At 43.5% G+C, this 23564-nt stretch overlaps 2 protein-coding genes across 2 annotated transcripts in view; one reads left to right on the top strand and one right to left on the bottom strand.

Annotated features, from left to right (window-relative positions):
• Positions 1–23564, top strand: part of LOC148042286 (SLAM family member 6-like) — a 979974-nt gene that overhangs the window by 779169 nt on the left and 177241 nt on the right. The window lies entirely within an intron of this gene.
• Positions 17243–21896, bottom strand: LOC148042290 (SLAM family member 5-like). Its single transcript, XM_087703018.1, has 5 exons — positions 21768–21896; positions 21037–21163; positions 20476–20790; positions 18206–18469; positions 17243–17340 (listed from the first exon to the last, which is right to left on the bottom strand). The coding sequence occupies exons 1-5, from the start codon at positions 21894–21896 to the stop codon at positions 17243–17245; spliced, it is 933 nt and encodes a 310-aa protein (XP_087559144.1).

Genomic DNA, 23564 nt, shown 5'->3' with positions numbered 1-23564 from the left:
AAGCTATTTGCATCTATACTAGCTGAGAGACTTAAAAAATATTTAAATGGCTTCATCCACCCAGATCAAAATGGCTTCTCACCTAAAAGACAAATTAAAGACAATATGAGAATGATTTTGAATACCTTGGAATACTATGAGGCCCATCCTGAAAAACAAATGGCACTGATGTTTCTCGGTGCGCAGAAGGCCTTTGACAATGTGAATTGGCAATTTATGTTTTTCCAACTAGAGCAGATGAATTTTGGCAAGAAATTCACTCAAACTATATGAATGATATATCAGAAACAAGCAGCAAAGATAATGGTAAATGGAGAACTAACAGATCCGATTGAAATAAAGAGAGGTGCAAGACAAGGCTGCCCACTATCACCACTACTTTTTGTCCTAACACTAGAGGTCTTAAACAGAAAGATCAGAGAAGAAGAATAAATAAGAGGAATAAAAATTAAGAGAGAAGAGTATAAATTACAAGCGTTTGCAGACGACTTAGTTTTTATTCTTGAAGACCCATTAGAAACAGCACCCAAATTGCTGGAAAGAATAGAGGAATATGGAGAAGTAGCAGGCTTGAAAATAAACAAAGATAAAACAAAGATCGTGACGAAGAATATCCCAGCAACACAAAAGAAAAAGCTGTCAGAAATGCTGCAGATTCAAAATACAAGCAAGGTTAAATATTTGGGGATACACTTATCATCTAGATGTAGCACTCTTAAAGAGGATAACTATACCAGACTAAAACGACAAATAGCAATTGACTTGGAGAAATGGGAAAATTTGCACTTATCAATGATGGGAAGAATTTATACAATTAAAATGAACATTCTACCTAGAATTCTATACCTGTTTCAGACAATCCTAATCAGATTGGGTAAGGACTTTTTTCAAGATCTAAATAAAATAGTTTTGAAATTTATTTGGCAAGGGAAAAAAGCTAGAATAAAACTTAAATTACTACAAGATGCTAGATCTAGAGGAGGATTTGGGCTACCTGATTGGGAGCTATACTATCAGGCAACAAACTTCATGTGGATTAAGGAATGGATATCATTAAAAAAACTCTAGATTATTGAATGTAGAAGGTCACGACTTGCTGTTGGGATGGCATGCTTTCTTATGGTATAAGGGAACTAAATCACATGGTTACTTTAGAAGACATTATATAAGGGAGGTGTTGTTGTTAAACTGGGAAAATGTTAAAAGATTACACTATTTGAAAATCCCAGCCTGGATATAAACAATTGAAGCATTTTCATATCCAATAATATATAAAAAGGAACAAACAGTCAGATATATAGAATTATTGAATACAGAGGGTGAGCTCAAATCTATTCAAGAGTTGAAACAAGAAGGGATGGAAATGAACTGGTATTCATATGTACAGATATAATCTAGATATAATGAAGATAAAAAAACTAAAGGTCTTTATAATAAAATGACTGAGACAAAATTTTAACAGGTACTGATGAAAAAGTAATTAAAAAACTATATGGATATTTATTGGAGTTTAAATTGCAAGAAGAACAAGTTAAAGAAACTATGATCGCTTGGGGAAAAAACTTTAAGTATGGGATTGACTTAGAGAATTGGCAGAAATTGTGGTCTCAAAATTACAAAATGACAATGTCTACTGCATATAGAGAAAACTTGTATAAGATGTTTTACAGGTGGCACCTACCCCCGACCAGAATCGCAAGAATGTTCAAGAATAAATCAGAAAAGTGTTGGAAATGTCACCAGATACCTGACTCATACTACCACATGTGGTGGACTTGCACTGAAGCTAAAAGATACTGGACTAAAATCCACATGTTGTTGGAGAAAATGACACACAAACAAATAGACTTTAAACCAGAGGTCTTTTTATTGGGGATCATACCAGAAATCTACAACAAAGACTTAAAATATCTGATTGTAAATGTGTTAACAACAGGCAGAATTGTATTTGCAAAAAACTGGAAAAACGAAACAATACCAAAACAGGAAGAAGTTATCCGAAAAATAATGGACTGTGCTGAAATGAGTAAATTGACATTTGAAATTAGAGAGCAAGAGGATGAACAATTTTATAGGATATGGGATTTGTTTTATCGGTGGCTAGGGGAAAAAAAAAACTTTGGAAATGAAAAATGATATACTTATGCTTTAATTGAAGAAAGTAAATGATATAATTATGCTGTGAAATAATCTAACAATGACACAATGAAGAATTAATATAAGGTCTGATGATATAATGTATAAGGTTAGGAACTTATTATAATGATATTTCGCTGCTGATAAGCAATTCTAATAGGGGAAAAAATGAAAACTGGTATATATAGGCAGCGATGTTTTGTTGAAAAATGAAGGAATAAGATCTCTGTTTGAAGGTATGAAATGCAAGGTTAACAATAAATATAAGTATACTTTCTGGGGAAAAATAATGCTAATGTTAACTGAATATATATTGTAGAATGAAAATGAGGCCTTTAGTTATATTAGATGAAACATTTGAGATGGTAAATATTATTTGAAGATGCAGATGTTAAAACACTTGTAACCAAACGACATGCTGCATGTGATGATGGTTTTTCTATTTTTTTTAAACCCTAGGTTATTGTGGTGTCTATTAAATATATAACAGAGAGATACGGGATGTGGGTATGGGGGGAAACGTAGTAGGGATGCACCTGTAATCAAATGACATACTGTATGGGATGATGGGTTTTTTCTTTCCTTTTTTTTGTGTGTGTGTGGGTTTTTTTCTTGTTTTTTTCTTTTTCTTTTCCCTCTGCCTTTTTTTTCTATTGTTATGTGATTATGTTGTCTATGTAACAAAAATAAAATTAAATAAAAAAAAACAATTGATACACACTGACCAAACAGGTTTTATACAGGGGAGACAGATGAAGAGTAATGTTAGACTAATCATTAATGCATTAGAATATTTGGGAAAGAACAACCAGATCCCTGCTGCGTTCATATTTCTGGATGCTGAAAAGGCCTTTGATCGAGTTAACTGGCAATTTCTGTTGAAGATATTGCAAAAATTGCAGATAGGAGATAGCTTTTTACAGTCAATTATAGCAATATACCAACAGCAAACAGCTCAAATCATAGTCAACGGAAGTCTAACAGACCCTTTTCAAATTGGAAAAGGTACAAGACAGGGCTGTCCTTTGTCCCCACTATTGTTCATTATAACTTTGGAAGTATTGTTGAATAAAATACGGGGCTTGGATGGTCTAAAAGGGATCAAGATTAGGCAGCAATAATACAGAGTCCATGCTTTTGCGGATGGTTTGGTCATAATATTGGAACAACCGCAGGAATCTAGTATGGTTTTAATGAATACGATTAATCAATATGGTCAAGTGTCTGGTTTTAAAATAAATTTAGGAAAAACAAAAATATTAGCTATAAATATGAATACTAAACAAAAGGAAGAACTAGGAGGGATGCTAGGATGTGAGGTAGTCAAAAAAGTCAAATATCTTGGGGTTAATATTTTAGCCTCAAACGGGAAATTATATAAGCACAATTATGAACCACTTCGGCATAATATACAGATAGAGGGAGAAATTGCACTAATCTTTGCTGGGTAGGATAGCGGCAGTGAAAATGAACATCTTACCAAGATTTTTATTTCTTTTTCAAATGTTACCTATACTTAAAAAAGATGCGAATCTTTTAGAATGGCAGAAGGGTATCAACAAATTTGTATGGGCAGGAAAGAAGCCGAGGGTAAAGATGAAAATAATGCAAGATGTACGCGAGAGAGGAGGCTTGAAATTACCTAGCCTAAAAATATATTATGATGCAGTGGCGCTATCCGCAATTAGTGATTGGACTCATTTAACCAATGATAGAATACTGAATATCGAGGGACACGATCTGGTATATGGTTGGCATGCTTACTTGTTATTCAACAAAAAATTGGATAAGAATTTTAAAAGTCATATCTTAAGAAATGCTTTACTGCGGGTCTGGAAAAAATACCAATATAAACTAAATGACAAAATACCCATGTGGGCAATTCCTAGACATGTAATTGAAAATATGAATATAGCACAAAAACAGGATAGAACCACCTACAGACAACTTCTCACTTAGGAAAGGGGGGGGTGCTCTACAACTAATATCTTTAGAGGTATTGAAAGAGAAGGTAGTTCAAACATGGTTCCAGTATGGCCAATTACAGGCTAGGTGGAAAATAGACCAAAATAGTGGTTTTATCCAAGTTGAGCATAATTTGTTTAAACAAATAAGAGATCAAAGTTTAATGCATATAAAGAGGATATATAATGTACTAATACAGATGGATTCGGAAACAGAATTAGTTAAAAATTGTATGATAAAGTGGGCTCAAAATATTGAAGAACCAATAATGTTGGACACATGGGAAAGAATATGGGTAAGAAATGTGAAATTTACACAAGCACAAAACCTGAGAGAAAATTTTTATAAGATGTTTTATAGATGGCACTTAGATCCCAGAAAGCTGGCTTCTATGTATCCGAATGTACAGCCTAAATGTTGGAGATGTGGTTCTCTCAATGCTACATATTTTCATATATGGTGGACCTGTCAAAAGGTTAAGGCATTTTGGATAAAAATGTGGTGGATTATGCAAAATATCTTTAAAAGAAGGATAAAGTTTACTCCTCAGTTATTTTTACTAGGTATATGTACTGACTTTACAGTGGTAGAGACTAATTTGGTTCTGCACCTAATAACGGCAGCAAGACTGTTGGTGGCGCAATGCTGGAAGAAGGAAGACTTGCCTACAACTCAAGAATGGAAATTGAAAGTTACAAACCTAGCCGAGATGGCTAAAATATCGGCTTAAAGATCATTCAAATGAGAGATATAAACGAGACTGGAAAAAATGGATTGACTATATACAAAACAAATACGGGACTAAGAAATTCCAGATAGCCTATGCTTAAGATTAGGAATAATCTAAACTGCTCAAAGTTATTGCAACAGGAAGAAGCTGAATTCAATGTAGAGAAGTTATTAACTACTTTTTTTTATTTCTTTTGTCTTAATATATTTTAGACTGTGTTTGTTAAAAATCTATACCGTGTACAGGCTCTGGGAAGTTGGGGGGGGGGGAAGGGAGGTGGGATGTTAGGGAGGGGGGGATAAATAGTATGTGTTAGATTTCAATGCAATGCGATTTCACATCTATACTGTTTCTCTTTATTTTCACTGTAAAAATAGGACAAGCTGAATATATTGACATATAGTAGAAATACACCGAAGGGAGGAGTAGCAGGATAGAAGAAAGAGGGGTAGAGAAGGCGGGAGAGAGGATTGGAGGGAGGGTGAGAAGGAAGGGAGGGAGTGTACTGGGAGAGAGGAGTGGTAGAGGAGGAGGGGAAGTAGGGTAGAGGGGAATGATGGAGGGAAGATGGAAAGTTGGAGGGGGGCGAAAGAAAGAGGTGTATGGAGGGTTGAAGAGGTACATTGGGTTTCTATTTTGGGGGGTATTGTTGACAAGAGGAATTGCTGTGTTTATTGTCTAATGTTGTATGGCCCTGGTTATGCACAGTATATATGTGACTGTATGGAAATGAAAAATGGAAAATAAAAACACATTTTACATGTAGACCTAATTCCATTAAGGACTACATGCGTGTAGTTTTTCAATCAGTTACAAATCCACCAGGTGCTGATGCTATCTATCCCATATTTCTTCTAGATCACAAAGGAGTAGATTGTAATCTACCCTGTTTCCCCCCAAAAAAGACCTCCCTGGATAATAAGCCCAAACAGGCTTTTGAGTGCATGCGCTAAAATAAGCCTTCCCCTGAAAATAAGTCCTCCCCCAAAAATATTGCAACACAGCAGCATCCATGAGGTGACCACGCTTGCTGCCCCCTGCACCTCAAAAATAATAAGACTTACAATGATGGAGGTAACAGAAGGGCATCAAAAGGCAAAAGAAGGGGAAACATCAGGACCAGATGGATTACCGGCAGAACTGTACCAAATGTTACAAGTACCAAACGTTACAAGTAATGTAACGTTGGGACTATTTAATGACTTACTAAGGGAGGCAAGATGCCAGAAACATGGACGGGGGCATAAAGAAGTGTCAGATCTACCTATTTCGCTATTAAATGTGGATTATAAAAATTTTCCATCAATAATGGCAGAACGAATGAAGAGACTTTTAAATGAATTCATACAAATAGACCAAAATGGATTTCTCTGCAAGAGACAGATCAGAGACAATATGTGAGTTGTATTGAATACGCTAGAGTACTATGAAGCCCACTCAGAGAAGCAAATGGCATTGTTATTTCTGGACACACAAAAGGCCTTTGATAATGTGAACTGGCCATTTATGATAATGCAATTTCAAACGATGGAATTTGGTGAGGGATTTATAAATATGATTAAAATGATATACAATAACCGATTGGCAAACGTAATGGTAAATGGTGACATGACAGGAAAGATAGCAATTACGAAGGGAACTAGACAAGGATGTCCACTATCACCATCATTATTTATACTGACACTAGAGATTTTGAATAGAGAAATATGACAAAATAAAAAGGTAAAAAGTATGAGGGTCAAGAAAGAAGAATATAAATTACAAGCATTCACAAATGATTTGGTGTTTATTATGCAGGATCCAATGGAAACTGTTATAATATTATAATGATAACTGCTAGCAGAATATAGTCCTCTATCCAAATGCATTTGAAGATTAAACATTGGCTATGGATCTTTCCAATTTGATCCGTCTCTTGGTTACTATAAAAATATTTGAAACAGGATTCTGTTCTTATTATTAAAATATTATCAACCAAAATGATATTGCTTTGAAACATGATAAAACAAGTTTCTTTTTCAATGCAAGTTAAATCAAGAGAAAATAATATGGAACTTTGGCATTTTATATATTTATTATTTTATTAAATGTGGCACCATCACATCACCATCATATTATATGTATGTTTATTTATTTATTAAATGTGCCACCATCACATTATTAAAGTGATTTACAATTGCTATCTCAGGGGTTGCCACAAAGAAGAGGGAGTCAAGCTATTCTCCAAGGCACCTGAGGGTAGAACAAGAAGCAATGGGTGGAAACTAATTAAGGAAAAAAGCAACTTAGAACTGAGGAGAAATTTCCCGACAGTTACAACAATTAATCAGTGGAACAAAAGTTGCCTCCAGAAGTTGTAAATGCCCCAACACTGGAAGTCTTTAAGAAAATGTTGTCTGAAACGGTATAGGGTTTCCTGCCCAGGCAGGGGGTTGGACTAGAAGACCTCCAAGGTCCCTTCCAACTCTGCTATTGTATTGCTCCTAATTGATTTGAATTGCTCCTAAATTTTGATTGGATTTTTAGTCCTGTTAATTTAAATTGTACTGTAACACATCAAATCCATATGAAACAAAAATAATAGCATCGTCCTTATGTTTCTTACGTTTTGTGAAGAAAGCAGGGGGAATATTCTACTTCTTCTCCTAGAATTTGTAATTTTAATCTTAGTTGCCTATTTCTTGAAGTTCTTCTCCAACTCAGTTCTTTAGGATGGGAAGAAAGTTCCTCCAGAGTTTTTATCTATTTCAGTAAAAATCCTGGCTGGATTCAAGGAAACAAACCGTGTTTTGAGTCAGTCCTGGTTTGAAACTGCTACTAGAAAATTAGAAATACAGTAATAGAAAAACACAACTTACCGACTACTAAGAGAAGGATTGGGAACCACAAGCTGAGCAGGCTTTTGTAAGACATGTCAGCAACTGGCATTTCAAGAACGTGAACTGAAGCAAAGTCTAATTTCGGCAAAATATAAATGTTAATTTGCATAATATTCTAATGAGGATCTTTATGGTATTCAAAGAGTTACACCCCTCTTTCTTCAATACTTTCAGTATGATGGAGTTGAGGACTGCCTCTTCGGTGGAAGAGAGATTGAAACTGCAATCTTACAACATTTTATTTATTTATTTTCTTGATTGAGTAGCTTATGTAAATTAGAATATTAACAATACTAACCACTGTAGGGAGGAGGAACTAACCAATCCCCCACTGTAGGGAGGAGGAACCGATTAGGTGGTTCCGCCCCAGGCACCTGATGGACCTTATGGGATTTCAGACGGCACTTGGTGAAATACCTGACGCTCTCATCCACAGTCCGGTAGAGTCCTTAGTTGCTGCCTGGAATGCAGTGGCAACGGGGGCTCTAAACCGGATCGCGCCTTTGCGACCTCTCCAAGGTAGCAGATCCAGGAGGGCCCCTTGGTTTACCGAGGAACTCCGGGAGATGAAGCGCCAAAAGAGATGCCTAGAGCGCCGCTGGATCAGACCGAGCACTGATGAGAGCCAAACCTTATAAATTTGGAAAAAATTGTATGTTAAATGAAAGATGTGGACCTAAATCCAGATCACAACTGCAGAGTCAGGGGATGGACTTATCCTGGCAGCCGTATTTTCAGATTCAGTCAAGATACAAAAAAGATGTTAAAATATGGGGTGTAAATAGAGAACAAACAGCATTGGATAAAATTTTAAAGGGTATGAATGAAAAATTGTGTGTGTGTGTTATGTGTGTGTGTGTTATTTACTGAACTGTAAAATAGAGGAAGAAATAGCAAAGAAATTTGGATAATAATATAGAATTAGAGAAATGGTTAAAAATTTCGGGTAGAAACTACAAACTGACTATGGCCTCAGTCTATAAGAAAACCTCTATAAAGTATTTTACAAGTGGCATCTGCCACCTGCAAGATTGGCCAAAGTGTATAAGAATTTGCCCACCAAATGCTGGGAATGCAATCAGATCCCAGGAACCTACTAGCACATGTGATGGACGTGTAGGAAAGCAAGGAATATCTGGGTGAAAATACATGACTGGTTGGAAATGACAACTGAGGAACATATTGAGTTTAAACCAGAAACAGGCCTCTTAGGTCTTCTATCGGAAAGTTATGACGAAGCAACCACGTATTTAGTGTTACATATACTGACCACAGCAGGAATTATATATGCTAAATATTGGGAAAACGTGAACACCCCTATGGATGAGGATATAATTAGAGAATTTGGGGATTGTGCTGAAATGGATAGATTAACCTTAAAAATTAAAGATAAAGAAGACTCGAAATATTATCAGACATAGAATAAATTGTATGAATGGAACCAGAGGTAGAAATGAGAGGGAAAATAAGTTTACAAATGTCAATAGTTTTTAGTATGGAAAATAAAGATATATAAAACAATAACTATAGTAAGGGGGAAATTGTAAATAGGATTATTTAAGTAGAAATTGAGTTAAAGTTCTTTTTTTTCTTTTTTTTTTGGCCATACCACCATAATTACGGTTATTATTTTATTTTTATTATTATTAGCTTGTGCGTTAATATTTACTATAAACTTTTCTTTAGCTTTGATTTATTTGTAATGATTATACTGATATGGCACTGTCTTGTCAATTAAAATAATAAAAGAGAGAGAAAGAGATCCAAATTCTCAAGTTCATACTGAAAGCAAATCCTCCACAAGCAAGCAGAATTCTTTTGCTTGCCCATCCAGGCATAATAATTCTGGGCATGCTAATTCTCTATTTTGGCTCCTTTGTCCAGTCCTGCTGGCCAGCTGCTGTGCCAGGACAGGAAGAGCTCAAAGGGAGCGTTAGACGTGTTCCCTCACCACACCTGTTGTGCTCTGTCTGTTCTGGGTTCCAGACGAGGAAGGACACCAGAGCCTCTTCTGCAGAAAGGGAAGTTCCTTCTTTGACCTTGAGAAAAAGGTGAACCTGTGGGAAGCGTGAATGGCCACCAGAGGATTTGCAGACAGACCCAAGTCTTTAGCAATGCCCAGAACTCAAGTGGGAAGCCCGTCTCATCACAATTCCCACCTGCAGATTCAGCCCTCAAGGCATATGCACACCTGTGTTTCCCACCCACCGTCCAAGCAGGAGACTCTACACCATTTCTGACAAATGGCAGTCCAGTTTCCCCTTGAAAGCCTCCAGTGATGAGGCTCCCATAACCTCCGGAGGCAATTTCTGTTCCACTGGTTGACTGTTCTCACTGTCAGAAAGTTCCTCCTTATTTCCAGGTTGAATCTCTCCTTGGTCCGTTTCCATCCATTAATACATGTCTGGCCTTCTGGTGCTTTGGAGAACAGCTTTACCCACCCCCCTCTTTGGCAGGAAAGAATATATGCAGAAAAGAATAGAAAACAAAAAGAAATGGAGATGCCCAAACCATTCACAAACTCCTGCAAGTCTCAAAGGCCTTTCTATCCTTCTGTCTCTTCCAAGTCCATTCCCCCATCACATACTCCTCGTACACCCTCGGTTAATCTTCACAAAATTAAATGGGAAGAAGTGGGTACTTTGGGGGGTCAGTTCCAGTGGTGGTGTTCAGCCAATTTGGACCAGTTCAGGGTCAGATTTGGGACCCCTGGATGTGCCATTTCCCAAGGGCTGAGGCCCTGGAGCATCCATTCGCTTGCCATTAGCCCGTCAGGGAACATGCCATTCCCTGGCTCCAGCCTTGCCCTGAAGCCTTTGCCCACTCGCCATTTGCCCTGGCCAGGGAATGGGCCAATCCCCAGGGCCTCCACCTGGATGCCACCCCGCTCATCCTCTGCCTCTCTCACTTTTGTCCACGCCTCGGTAGTGATCCCCAGCAAGGCTCAGGGTGGTGGTGATGGAACTTCTTCAGGCCTCTTTTTCAGCCTGTTTCAGGCGTGCCTCCTTCAGTAACCAAGAAAGAAAACTCCTAACTCCATTGTTTGTGGAATTAAAAAGTACTTTTATTGGTTGTGAAAAGGTAGCAGAGATAGTAAAGCAAGATCTGAGACAGAAAGGCATGAACACGTACATATCAAACAATTACTCAGGCTCTTGCTCTAGCGACCCCCACCCCAGTGTCCAATCTGCAACTCCCTAAGGTGTCATGTGGGTTGCATCTCCAGACAGCCTCATCACGTTGGTATGGAGGACGGTTGGCCTTGACCAGGTCCAACACCAACTGTCAGCATGCGTAGAAGATGGTGAGAAGAAAACTTCCTTTGCCATATCACCTCCAGTGCCATTTATCCCAAATATCATGCCCCACCCTCCCCCATTTCTATGGCAGCCGATAGCAAGTAAGCGAAGCAGAGGCTGACATGCGGCCCTCCTTCAGAAAAGGATATCATCCCTGGAGAAATAGAAAGAGAAAACAACACAAAATAACAACAACAAGCATTAGCATCTGTATGAAATTCAAGGCTTATCAGGATATTTGGTGTAGAATGTCTGTAAACATTTGGGAGCCCTGACATGGGCTTTTTGGGGGGGGGATGTCTCCAGGTCACCAAATATTGAATGTGCCCTCTATGCTTTTTGGAATCTAAGATTTCTTTAACCTCAAAATGTTGATCTCCTTCAATAAGAAGAGGAACTGGGGTGAGGGTTGGGGTGGATGAAAGGAAGAAGTGTGCTCTGGTTTTAGCAGGTTCACAGGAAATGCAGGATAAATTCTCCTAAGGGTCTTTGGCAACTCCAGTTTTACTGATACAGGATTTATCAAGAGCCAAGGTGGCGCAGTGGTTAAATGCAGCACTGCAGGCTACTGCTAGATCAGCAGGTCAGCGGTTCAAATCTCACCGGCTCAGGGTTGACTCAGCCTTCCATCCTTCCGAGGTGGGTAAAATGAGGACCCAGATTGTTGGGGGCAATATGCTGACTCTCTGTAAACCGCTTAGAGAGGGTTGAAAGGCCTATGAAGCGGTATATAAGTCTACTGCTAAGTCTACTGCTATTATGATTTTCACAATGGGAAATGGAGCCAGGTATTTCGGGCCCAGATTCTTCTTTACATTACAGGGTTCCCCCATATTTCACCCCCAAGGCTGGGACTTCTCATCCCTGAAGGCAGAAGGGCTTGTGCAACTGCCGCTTCTGGGGGTGGCATCACTTGTGCTGGTGGGCAGTGCAGACGGAGCAAGTGCAGTAGCTCCATCCAGGGCTTGGCTTGGGATGACCTAGAGAACCTGGATGATTATCTGTGTGAGAGTTTCTCAGGATCTTAGACTCTTTGGCTTTTATTTTTTCCTCTTTCCCCAACATCCAGCAATCATCTGGGCCTGACAGGCTCCTTGTTGAGGCGCAGCTTCTCTCACCATTCCACTTCATCTCGAGTGCGGTGCAGTTTAGGGTGGGGAGCCGGTCAGACTCTGGTTCCCTCCAGCTCGGTCTCATGGCCGGACATTGGAGGCTTGGTACCCAAGGTAGACAGCTCTCTCTGGGTTGGCCATTGAAGCAGCTCTTGCCTAATGTCAGTGATGCCTCTACCGAATTCCTAGGAAATGAAAACCCTTGGCTCCATAGAATTAGAGGAAAGAAGTGAATACAGCTGAGCCAGGCAAGATCTGAAGCAAAAATGTGAAAAGCATCAAATTGAAATAAATCGTAGAGTCCCCAGCCCCCTTGTAGCTAGGCTGTCAGATCCCTAAAAGTGATACTGCCATTCAATTGGGAGGAGGGGGGCCTTGGAGTTGATTTATGAGCAGTGCCCGTGGCAACTGATATTTTACAACTGGTTTCTTGGCCCTGAAGCGCCTTGAGATCCCCTCACCTTTGGGGAATGTTTATGATGGCTTTGTGGGACATTTTACTTCAATGTCTAATGGAAGATAACCATGGGAATGTATGTTTATTTGGTTAGAGGGAACAGTAGTTGTCATACTATTTTCTTCCCTATTTTAGTTTGTATCCCTAGTCTGTCATTGTGGTTCTGCTATTGGTAAGTTGAGCTATTTTCCCCTTTGGCTGGAAGACAGATGAAAAGATTGAATTAAGGGGTTCTATTTTCTCCCTGCTGGCTCTCACTGCTTTGCCACCTTCACCCACTAGTGGATCTGGCCTTTTCTTCTTGATTTTTTTCCTTGAAGGAGATTTCTAGCTTGAAGGCAAGGCTAGATGTGTCCCCTCCACAACACCTGTTGTGTTGTGTCTGTTCTGTGTCCCCAGACAAGGGAGGCCACCAGAGCCTCTTCTGCAGAAAGGGAAGTTCCTTCTTTGCAAATGGCCTTGAGGAAAAGGTGAAGCCCGTGGGAAGCATGTTTGGCCATCAGAGGATTTGCAGACAAACCGAAGTCTTTAGCAATGCCAAGGACCCAAGTTCAAGGCCCATCTCACCACTATTCCCACCTGCAAATTCAGTCCACAATGCACGGACATTCAGGTTTTGGGGTTCACAATTCCAGGCCAAATCAAATCAACCTCGGTCTCCAAGCCCTAATAACAAACATTCATCTGGCTTCAAGCTTGTTCATGATCAAACTTGTTTTCATTGTTTTTGAAATGCAAAGGGAAGAAAAAGACATAAAGATGGCCAAACCATCTCCAGTTTTCACATGCGTCTTCTCAGTCTCCCCTGTCAGCCCTGCGGGGGAGTCCAGACAAGAAAAGCACACCCAGGAGTGCAAGATCTGTATCTTTTCTGCATTGTAAGGTTGCGCTCACAAAATCTTCCAAGTCTCAAAGACATTCCTATCCTCCTGTCTCTTCCAAGGCCATCCCTCCACCACACCCTCTTGGTAAATCTTCTCCAGGTTAAATGGGAGGAAGTGGGCACCATTGTATTAATAATTTGATAGCAATATAGCACCTTTTCTGATTCACACATTTTATTGAAAGACAGAAGCAAATTATCAAATTAAATCCATTATCTTTATTGCAGTAAAAAAGAGAAATGGTTCCATACCTTTGGCAGAGGGGAAGAAAGAACAACAGGACAATAAAATGCCTAAATAAGTCATTTGTCATTGTGATCCTCCAATTTGAGATGATCGGGGAGATCAGAGTCCATAGCATGATGGATCTGTAAGGACCTGCCTCAGTTACCTTCCCAAGAAAGGAAAACTCTCGAAACAATTTACATTTCCAAAGAACTTTTACTGAGAGAGAGTGATTGCAGAGAAGTCACAAACCATTAGGCTCCCTCTTCAACCCCCCACCCTGATACCCCACGTCCATCTGGAGCCAATAAGATGCCACAAAGGTGTTGAGAGCTGAGGTGGCGCAGTGGTTAAATGCAGCACTGCAGGCTACTTCAGCTAACTGCAGTTCTGCAGTTCGGCTGTTCAAATCTCACCTGCTCAAGGTTGACTCAGCCTTCCATCCTTCCGAGGTGGTTGAAATGAGGACCCGGATTGTTTTGGGGGGCAATATACTGACTCTGTAAACTGCTTAGAGAGGGCTGAAAGCCCTATGAAGCGGTATATAAGTCTAACTGCTGTTGCTATTGCTATTGTTTTGGAGATCGCCAAGGCTGGGTGAGGGGAAAGGTTGGTCCTTGGGGCACTGCCACCTGGGATACCTGGCCCAAGATCCCAAGCAGTTACAACTACAGCAAAGCAAAAGCATGCAAAGGCCTCCCTCCTCTCCACCAGAATGGCAGCGTTCCAAGAGGGGCCGGACAAGATCTGAGGCTTATTGGGCAGAAGAGTTTGGCAACCTCTTGGATCAATCCAGGGGCCCCCCAGCCATCCCCACTTGGGAAATTCAGCTGGATGGACCCAGGGAAAGGAGGAGGTCCCTGAGGGCCTGAGGTCCCCTGTGGAAATGGGGGTACAAGTCACCGGCCCAATCCACTGAGCTGCTTGTCAGGGCGCACACTGGCACCGCAAGCTGTGCGCGCATGTGCAGTGCACCTTTTAGCATAAAAACAGCCTACAGAGTGTGGGCGGGCGGGTGGGTGAAACAAGCCGCTCTACTAGTACGGTCTCCGCTCCTCCCAGCCACTAGTGGTTCAGCAGTCCTGGGCCATACCCGCAGCAACCCACCACTGGTGCGAGTGGGCTGCCCCATGGCTGAAATAAAGGGTGGGCTTGAAGATAGGGAGTCATGGATGAGACTGTGGCATGGAGGGGAGGAAAACCGGGACAAAAGCCCCCTCAAAAACCCATGGAGAATAGGGAAAGCTCCCTGAGACCCCAGCATGATCTTAAGCTGTGGAAGCTCCCTCGGCCTCCCTCACAGGGGTCTGGTGGGGAAAAGAATGGGGAATACTGTGAGCTCCTGAATATTAAAGAAAGAAACAACAAGAGTGGGATTTATTTGTGGAGAAGATGAGGCAGCAGCCAAAGCAGTTTCTGGGGCAATTGGGATGTGGGAAAGGAAAGAAGGGAGTGGCCACAGAGAGTGACATGGACTAGCCCTGTGGCCACCTTTTGAACCCTTCCCCCAGTAGCGAAATTGGTAATGAACTTTCGTGTCCCTCTTGAAAGCCATCAAAGAAGACCACTGTCAGAACCTCTCCATTAGATAATTAGGAAAGAAGACCACGAGACTCTATGAGTAGAAATCAAGTGTACTTTTACTAATTATAAATGATTAAAGGCATAGCGAAGCGAAGTCTGATTATTTATGCGTGAAAGCGATTGATATATAGAATAACCCATTCCCCACCCCTTGGCATCACAGTTACAGTCCAATCATAATTCTCCCAAGTGTCAGGTGTGAGATAACTTCAAAAGGCATCACGAAGATGGAATGTCGGTGCCGTTAGTCCTGGCGGGAATCTCCTATGCATGTGTAGTCCAACAGGCAGCTGAGCTCCAGAACTTTCTTCCAGCACAATTAGTAACCCCTCCCAAATACCATGCCCTCCCTTCCCCGTTTCATGGCAGTCGAAAGCAACAGCAAAGCAGAGGCTGACAACCACGGACATCTGAAGTGAAGGAATGGAGGAAACCTCATCATTAGCATCCATCAGTTGGGTTTCACATGGAGCTGGGACGGCCACGGCTTCTGGCTCTTGCAGGTAGTGGTGGTGGTCTCCTCTGGGAGGCTGGCCAGAATTGGACCAGCATCCTCCTTCCTCCAGCTGCTAAGTAGAAAACAAAGTAGATGGTTGAGCTTTAGTAGACAGGACGGGCCAGAAGGTCTAAGGACCCATCATGTAGAATAGGTTGGAGACAGGTAAGTCAACATACCGACATAGGAGCTCTTCTGACCTGTCACTCCAGGATGAGAGGGAAGGGGAAGGAAGGGAAGGGAAGGGAAGGGAAGGAAGGGGAAGGGGAAGGGGAAGGGGAAGGGGAAGGGGAAGGGGAAGGGGAAGGGGAAGGGGAAGGGAAGAGAGCTAAAGGAAGGGGAAGGAGGAGAGAAAAGGAAAAGTTGGGCTTCTTTAAAATGGTACCTTTTCTGGATTTCACCACCAGAAGAATCCCCAAACAGCAAAGGAGGAGAAGACTTCCTAGTTTGCTAAGGCACAGCAGGGCCCAGAGACGCAGCCTTGAAATGGCATGTCCTGAAAAAGAGCAACAGCCCCTGTTAATCCTTTCAGGAGGTCCCAGAGAATGGAGGTGCTTGTCCGCGTTTGCAGCAGAAAAACCGTTAGACTCAAGTAGTTAAGCAGCACCTGGAATGGGACATATCGCTCTGGCTGGCTGGGATGTAGATTTTACTCCCCTTCCATGCCAAGCCCTCCTTTATCAACAGCTCATCCTTATGTCTCTGGAGCCATTCATCTGCCCCCAAGGCGTCTTTCAGAACTTCCACTTGGCTGCTCCCCCAAATCACTGTGACCCCACGGGGCCTTGGCTGATCCTCTGCTTCTGCTGGGGCTCTCTGGTCCTTGGGGCCCAAGTAGGGTCCTCCTGTCACTCTCTCCCTCTTGAGCACGGGCTCCTGCTACAGCTTCTCAGCCCTCTGTTTGGGGCAGGCTCTGGCTGCTTGCATCCCAGCTTCGGCTTGGCTACCACCAGAGTCTCTTGAGAGGGGGCTTCACTTGGTCCCCTCCCCCTTCCATTTCTTTGTTGGTTGCCAACATCTTGAAACTGCCAAGCTCCTGGTGGGGTCCAAGTGGGCTGCTACTTGGGGAGCTGGTTTAATCTCAACTGTCCAGTTGGTGAATCCAGAAAAAGAAACTCCTGCAACATTATTTTACCAAGTATATAAAACTTTACCGGCACGGAAGAAGTGAAACCAGTTTTGGGCTTCCCATGCAAAAGTGAGCATGGTTCATCCCCCCACCTTTCCCCAGGGGCCACACACAGTCCATTACATCCACCAATCCCTCCTGTGCATTTTGCTATGGGAACTAGACAACCACACTGGGACATCTGTTTGAGTGTCCTTGAAGTGGGAGCAGTGTCTCATGGGAACCGGCAATACCTGGATGCCATTCCTCCCACCCCTCAATTCCATTACACCCCCTCCCTTTTTTTGCAACCAAAGCAGAATATAGGTGGAAGTGCAAGTCAGCCTTGACACCCACCCAGACTCCATCAAGGAACCAGAGCAGGTGTTACCAGGGTGCACCAATCTGCACCCACAATGGCTTGTGGTGACCCCAGAGTGGATGCTCCTGCGTGGTCTTCAGAGACTGGTCCAAACACAGGGTGAATCAGCATGTGTGACAGTGGCAGGAATTAGTGTGATTGTCTCTTGAGGTGGATGTATGCTAAGCCCTCCTGGGCACAGCTGAACACAAGCCAAGCGTCCATAAGAATTGCACAGAGGTTAGGGGAGTATGACCCCATGGAGAACTACATTTGGGAGAAGCCTGGAAACAAGATCCCTGAATCCACTGTCACTCAGACTTGCTAGGACTGAGCCTGAGCCTGGTCCTAGAATCCGGAACCTGATCATCATCTCCAGTTTCACGTCACTCATGGAGACTTTGAAGTACTACCTCAACCCTCTCGAACCTCATATACAACCCTGAGGTTTGGCACCCAGATTTATGCAGGGGATAAAAGAGTCCTCACTATTCTTTAGTAGAATACATTTGTTAGGTCCCCATAGATAGGGATAGGGAGGGATTTTGAAGAGTGACTTTTACTGTAATGTTTCTGCGAGGGAAGTTTAGATCCTGCCTATTCTCTCCGCTATCCCTCTCTCTCAATAAAAGTTCCTTTTGAAATGCTGCTTGTTGCAAGAGTTCTCCTTCCTTCAGGGAACTATTGCGATTAATCCAGGAGAAGTCGTATCAAAAGTTGGGCAAAACATCTGTGCAATCAGACCATCCATCCATTTCTGAATCTGGGCTTGTAAAATGGATTTTATAAGAACTCATCGGATGCAACTGAGGGAGCTGAAGCAGCTTCACAACTGCTGCTACAATAAAATTAGCAGATTAAATCTGTATGTATAATAGCAGTGAGCACTTCTTCCTAATCTTTTACCATCTCTCTACCTGCAGCTTCAGCCTCTGCCCTAAGGTCTCTTTCAAGGAGTCAAAAACTTACCAGCACAAACTTGCTTTAAGGAAACTTCCTTAATTGCCTCACCAGAAGGGTTTTTTGCTATGCAGGTAACAGTGAGATCAACATTTCGGGAGAGGAACTTGATTGTAGAACTCCCAGGGGTGGGTTCTGTGCTCTGGACAGCTGAGCTCCATCTGAATGTTGTCCCGTCTTCCCAGGTCTCCTTAGAGCACTGCAGCAGCCAAACTATATTTTCACTGTCAGCAGGAACGCAGGTCACTCTCAGCTGAGACTTCTGCAAACGTCCTGAGCAGGAGATGGAGAGGCACCATTTGTGAAAGGCAAAAATCCCAGGAAGGCCAAGGAGGAAGGAAAAGCATCAACAGAGGAGCCTCAAGTAATGTTTTGCATAGATTAGAGCAGAGAAAACATCTGTCACTAATTCCCACAACAATTTCCCCCTCTGCCTTCCATCAAGGCCTCTTTCTACCAAACCAGGGATTGGTAAGCCTCACATTTCACCCCCCAAGGTCCCCTGAGAGCCCCTGGCGACTCCGGCCAATCCCACCAGATTCTGAATTGAGTGTCTGGAGATTCCAGCTTCAAAGACCCAATTGACATCCCATCCAGGAACCCACTTGGTGTCAACCTGTTTTGGAAATGTTCATGGGAACCGGGAACTGGGGGGGGGGGAGGCATGAGCTTTGGGTTTTGATTTGTGTGGGGAAAACCTTGGGTCCTTCAGAGTCAGGTTTTCACCAGCTGTGCCAATAGGGCATTCCCAAGAAATGTTTACTGTGAGAAAACTCCAGGCCTCTAAATTTTCATTTCATTGGGTCTGCTACTTGGAACCCTGATGCTTGGCCTGGCCCAGTTCAACCTCTGCCCCATGGAGAGGGGAGTCTAGAGAGAACTGTGTTGGACCCCTGCAAGTCCCCCTCCCTCCAGTGGGGAAGAGTTCAGAGAACACAGTTTGAGCTCCACTTCTGACCCATCATACAAATGCAAGTCCTGAGCTGTGCTAAAACTCCTGCAGTGACGGTATTCAGCCAGTTCAGAGCAGTTCAGGCAAACCGCTAGCAGAAATTTTGACTGGTTCGCTAAACTGGAAAATACCACCTCTGGCTGACATCAGTCCTGCCCACCCACTTGCCGCTTGTTCGCCCCGCCCACCCACTCAACGCTCCCTCATCCTGCCCACCCGTTTGCTGCTTGTCCCACCCACCCCAGCTCGATATATGTCGCCTTCACCACGTGGCCCAGCTAATGGCCTCATCAGTTGCCTCCGTGCCTCAGCCACTCTGCTCAGCTCACCAAAGGTAAGCATGCTCCCAGCTCAACGTTCACCTTGACAGGTTGGGGAATGCGCCATTCCCTGGGCTCTGGGCTTCCTGGGGCCTCCTCCTTTCGCCCTGCATCACCCCGTTTCCCCTCCTGCAGAGGCCCTTACTCAATCTCCCCATGAGGCCACCGCCTCTCTCTTTGTGCTTATGCTTAGCCTGGTCCAGTTCAACCTCTGCCCCATGGAGAGGGGAGCTTAGAGAGAGCTGTGTTCGGCTGACAAAGAGGCAGCTGCAGGCTTCTTGCACCAAAAACTACCGAAAACTACAGGCCAAAAAAGAGGCCTGAAGTTCCATCACCACCATCGCCACCCTGTTCTTCGCACCGGCTGTCCACATGCACCCCATTGCCTGCTGATGTGGCACCCCATTGCCAGACCCAGCCAGGAGAAAGGCCTGCTGCACCGGAGGAACGGCATCGCAGTGGAGATGCTCGGAAGGCAGCCAGACTGCGGTGTACCTTTAAGGTACTTCAAAGTGAGGGGGAGGGGGACCATAAAGAGACAGGCCACAGTAGCTGCCTTTTCTGTCAATTCTGTGGAGATCAGGTTGAGTTGGCCATGCCCACTCAGTCACATGACCTCCCACTAAGCCACGCCCATAGAACCGCTAGTAAAAAAAATAATCCCACCACTGAGCTCCTGGCATGTAAGATGGGGAGCAGGGCGAAACAGGGGGGGAAATGTTGGCATTTGTGTGTGGGGGTGTGTACAAATGCGAGCTGAGCTGGACCTCATCATAGCCTCTTCAACCAATTTGCATTGCTAAAGTGGACAAAACAAGGCCCAAACATCTGATGGACAGAGCAAGCTCGAACAGAAGTTAAAAACAAGGGAGCAGCTGTGAGTTCCAACTCTTCGAAACTGGATACCCAAAGCTGCCCCCCCCCAAAAGAGAAAAGCCCCCACCTCTCTACACCAACCTGGGCAAAGGAGGCAGGCCAGGATTCTCCGCCATGGCTGGGATACTTACTAAACACTTGCAGATCAAAGGACTCATTCACTGTTTTTTCATTGTGTAGGAGAATTGTTGCTGTGTATCTGCCAGCATCCTTTTGCTCTAGATGGTTGAGGTGTAACTCTGTGCAGTCCTCGGAGACATTCAGACTCTTTTCCAAGTGAGAGTGAGTGGCCTGGAGGTGACATGTCCCTGTAAAGTTCACTTCAGCAATACTGAATGATGCAACCCTGGTGAGTCCCTGCTCTGTCTTCGTCCAGGAAATCCTTTTATATGGTGGGCAGGTCTTCACTTGGAAAGTGGCAGACTCCCCCTGGATGCCATCCACCCCTGCCAGGCCAGAGAGAAGAGCAAGATTGGATCACAAGAGACCTTCCAACCAGCCCATTTCTGACCCCCCAATTCCAGGATAACTTTTTCTGAGAAAGGACAAAATGACTCCCATCTAAAGGACATGGCGGAGCTCTCTGAACAATGGCCTTTCCTTCATAGCGTAGCAAGAGGTATTCTAATGTCCTATGTGGGAGCTCTTCTCTTGTCGCTCAAAAAGACAATCGGTTCCCTGCCCGCCCTTACCCTGAGAGACCCAACTGTCAGCTAGCCTGCTGCTTGCTGCCATGGACAAGGGGGGAGAGGTCAGTGGAGATATTTTTGTTATAATTGCAATGACCTTGGAGGCTTTGCTCTCCAAGGTCATTTCTCCCTAGCCACAAGAAGATTGCCTAAATACAAAAGAAGGGCTCTATGGTTTGCTTCAATTTGCTGTTTTGCACACATTGCCTCAGATCTTGCCTGCAACTTTTTGCCTTCGTTCATTCCTACTCAAAGTACATTTATCTGTTTCTATGGAGCCAAGGAGTTTTCTTTTCTAGGAAATGGACAGAAGTAGCACTGATATTAGGCAAGACCTGCTTTAATAGTCAACTTGGAGGCTGCAGTCTAATATGGGGAGTGAGCATCCAATATCCAACCATAGGAAGTAAGCTGGAGGATAGTGGAGCTATGGCCGACTCTCCCACTAGACCGCAGCATGCTTGAGAGGAGGCAGAACGGTGAGAGGAGCCAGACTTCATCAAGAAAGCTATCAGGCTCAGATGGGAAAGGGGTGTTGGACAGAGGAAATATGCCCCCCCCCAAGTGAAGCCCAGAGGAAGCCATATTGAAGCAGGCCCTGATCCTGATAGAAAAGGTTAGGGTGAGTCGAAGAGCCCAAGAACCTCCTACACAGGCAGCTTCTCAAGGTTCCTGGTCACCACATACCAAGCTGCGCAGGCTACTCTGCCTGCAGGACCACCTCTCAAAGTCACCTGGACCCAAAAGTCCCAGTCTTGGGGATTAAGCATGGGGGAGATTCCAAGGAACTGGGGGTTTTCCTGGTGCAAGTCTGGAACTACATGCAGGAGTATGGAGTCAAACTGGAGATGGGAGACGGCCATGGCTTTGGAGGGTGCAGCAATTGAATGGATGGTCTCCCTCCACAACAACAATGCCCCCCAACTAGAACCGTGACCACTTTATGGCAGCCCTTCACCAAGAGTTTGGCAGAGTGCAAGGCTCAGACCCGGATGAAGACCATCATCCAAGGGTCACCGCCTGTGGCCACTTACACCCAGGAGTTCAGAGAGTTGGCAAGCTAGTTAACCACATGGTCCAAGGACCTCCTCACCAATTGCTTCAAAGAGGGCCTCAATGACAATGACTACCACCCCTGTGGGGCGCACTCTACAATGCTGATATATGTTGGGAGAAAAGTGGAGATTGACCTTGCCTGGGACCAATGCTGGAGGGTCAGTGGGTAGGGCAAGTCCTTCCCTCCCATGTGTTAAAACACCCCAGGACCACAAAAAGCAATGGCAGATCTAGACTGAGGTCCATGACATGACCTCAGTCCCCCATTCAGGTGTGGGAAGGAGGGGCAACAAGCTGTGGCATGCTGATCAAGCAAACTCAACCTCAGTGCCACAACAGCCCTGAGGGAGAAGACAATGGAACCAGCTCTGAGGATCCAGGAGTCAACACTGAAGAGCTTGGAAATCAAAGAGTTTGCCCTTCCTGGATCTCAGGGGTTCGCAGCTCTGACCAGCTTGGACGAGACTGAAAATGACAATGGACCCCTGGTAAGTCCCCTGCAATCATCCCCGTGGAATTAGTGGTGCCCTCTTCAGGGACCCAGGGAAGGATGTTGGCTTTATTGGACTTGGGCTGCATGGTTGGCCCTGAAACCGTTGAAAAGCTGGGACGGAGACTTCAATGGCTGAGGCTGCCCATGGCGTTTTGCCAGCTAGATGGGACTGTAACTGGGGGGCTCCCAGCTCACTTTATAACTGAATCAGGAGAGATGCCTAAAGAGATTCCGAGTTTCATAGTGGTGCTGGGGATGGAGAGGCTCCTCCTACCTGGACTTGGCTGCAGAAATGGAACTCTCGTGTGAATTAAGCTAAAGCAAGCTATAAACTACAAATCACAAGCTAACACTGCCATCTAGTGGACTTGAACTTTGTTATCAAAATCCCTCCTGTAATGCATTTGATTTACGTATTTACGCAGCTGGAATCTTGCTAGACAAAACAGCAGAGCTGAGAGTGACCTTGGAAAGACTTTTATCTTAGTGGGGAGGGGGAAACAGTCCGAAAAAACAATTTGTTTTAGCTTGTTGGCATTCTTTCATCTGTCAATACCATTCTCACACCATCTGCTGCGGAGATATTGACATTGATTTTTTCTTTTTTGAACATCCTTATTGACTTTTTGATCTTTTACACTTTTTTTCTGTTTTGATTATTCTTTTTAACTTTTGGATCATTCTTTTTGACCCTTTGACTATTTACACTTTTTTTTTCTTTTTCCCACTTGTAGCTGAAGCACCTCTCCTTTTCTTTTTGGAAGGGGGGGGGGTTCTTGTATATGTGTGTGTGTGTGTGTGTGTGTGTGTGTGTGTGTGTCTGTGTGTGTGTGTGTCTGTGTCTGTGTGTCTGTGTCTGTGTGTCTGTCTATCTATCTATCTATATCTATATCTATATCTATATCTATATCTATATCTATATCTATATCTATATCTATATCTATATCTATATCTATATCTATATCTATATCTATATCTATAT

The sequence above is a fragment of the Thamnophis sirtalis genome, unplaced genomic scaffold (genome assembly GCF_051295495.1).
Source record: "Thamnophis sirtalis isolate CommonGarterSnake01/CBP01778 unplaced genomic scaffold, rThaSir2_p1.2 scaffold_18, whole genome shotgun sequence".
Classification (NCBI taxonomy): domain Eukaryota; kingdom Metazoa; phylum Chordata; class Lepidosauria; order Squamata; family Natricidae; genus Thamnophis; species Thamnophis sirtalis.
The sequence above is the reverse complement of the archived record's forward strand: the minus strand, read 5'-3'. Positions and strand labels throughout refer to the sequence as shown.

What these genes read in the sequence shown, in the direction of transcription:
- LOC148042290 (XM_087703018.1), bottom strand. Translation starts at nt 21,896, where the DNA reads ATGGCCGTCTCCCATCTCCAGTTTGACTCCATACTCCTGCATGTAGTT. An exon ending in TGACAGTTGGGTCTCTCAGG is followed by an intron (nt 20,791 to 21,036) that starts GTAAGGGCGGGC and finishes CTGGCCTGGCAG; the next exon opens with GGGTGGATGGCATCCAGGGG. An exon ending in CTTAAAGCAAGTTTGTGCTG is followed by an intron (nt 17,341 to 18,205) that starts GTAAGTTTTTGA and finishes TGTTTGGACCAG; the next exon opens with TCTCTGAAGACCACGCAGGA.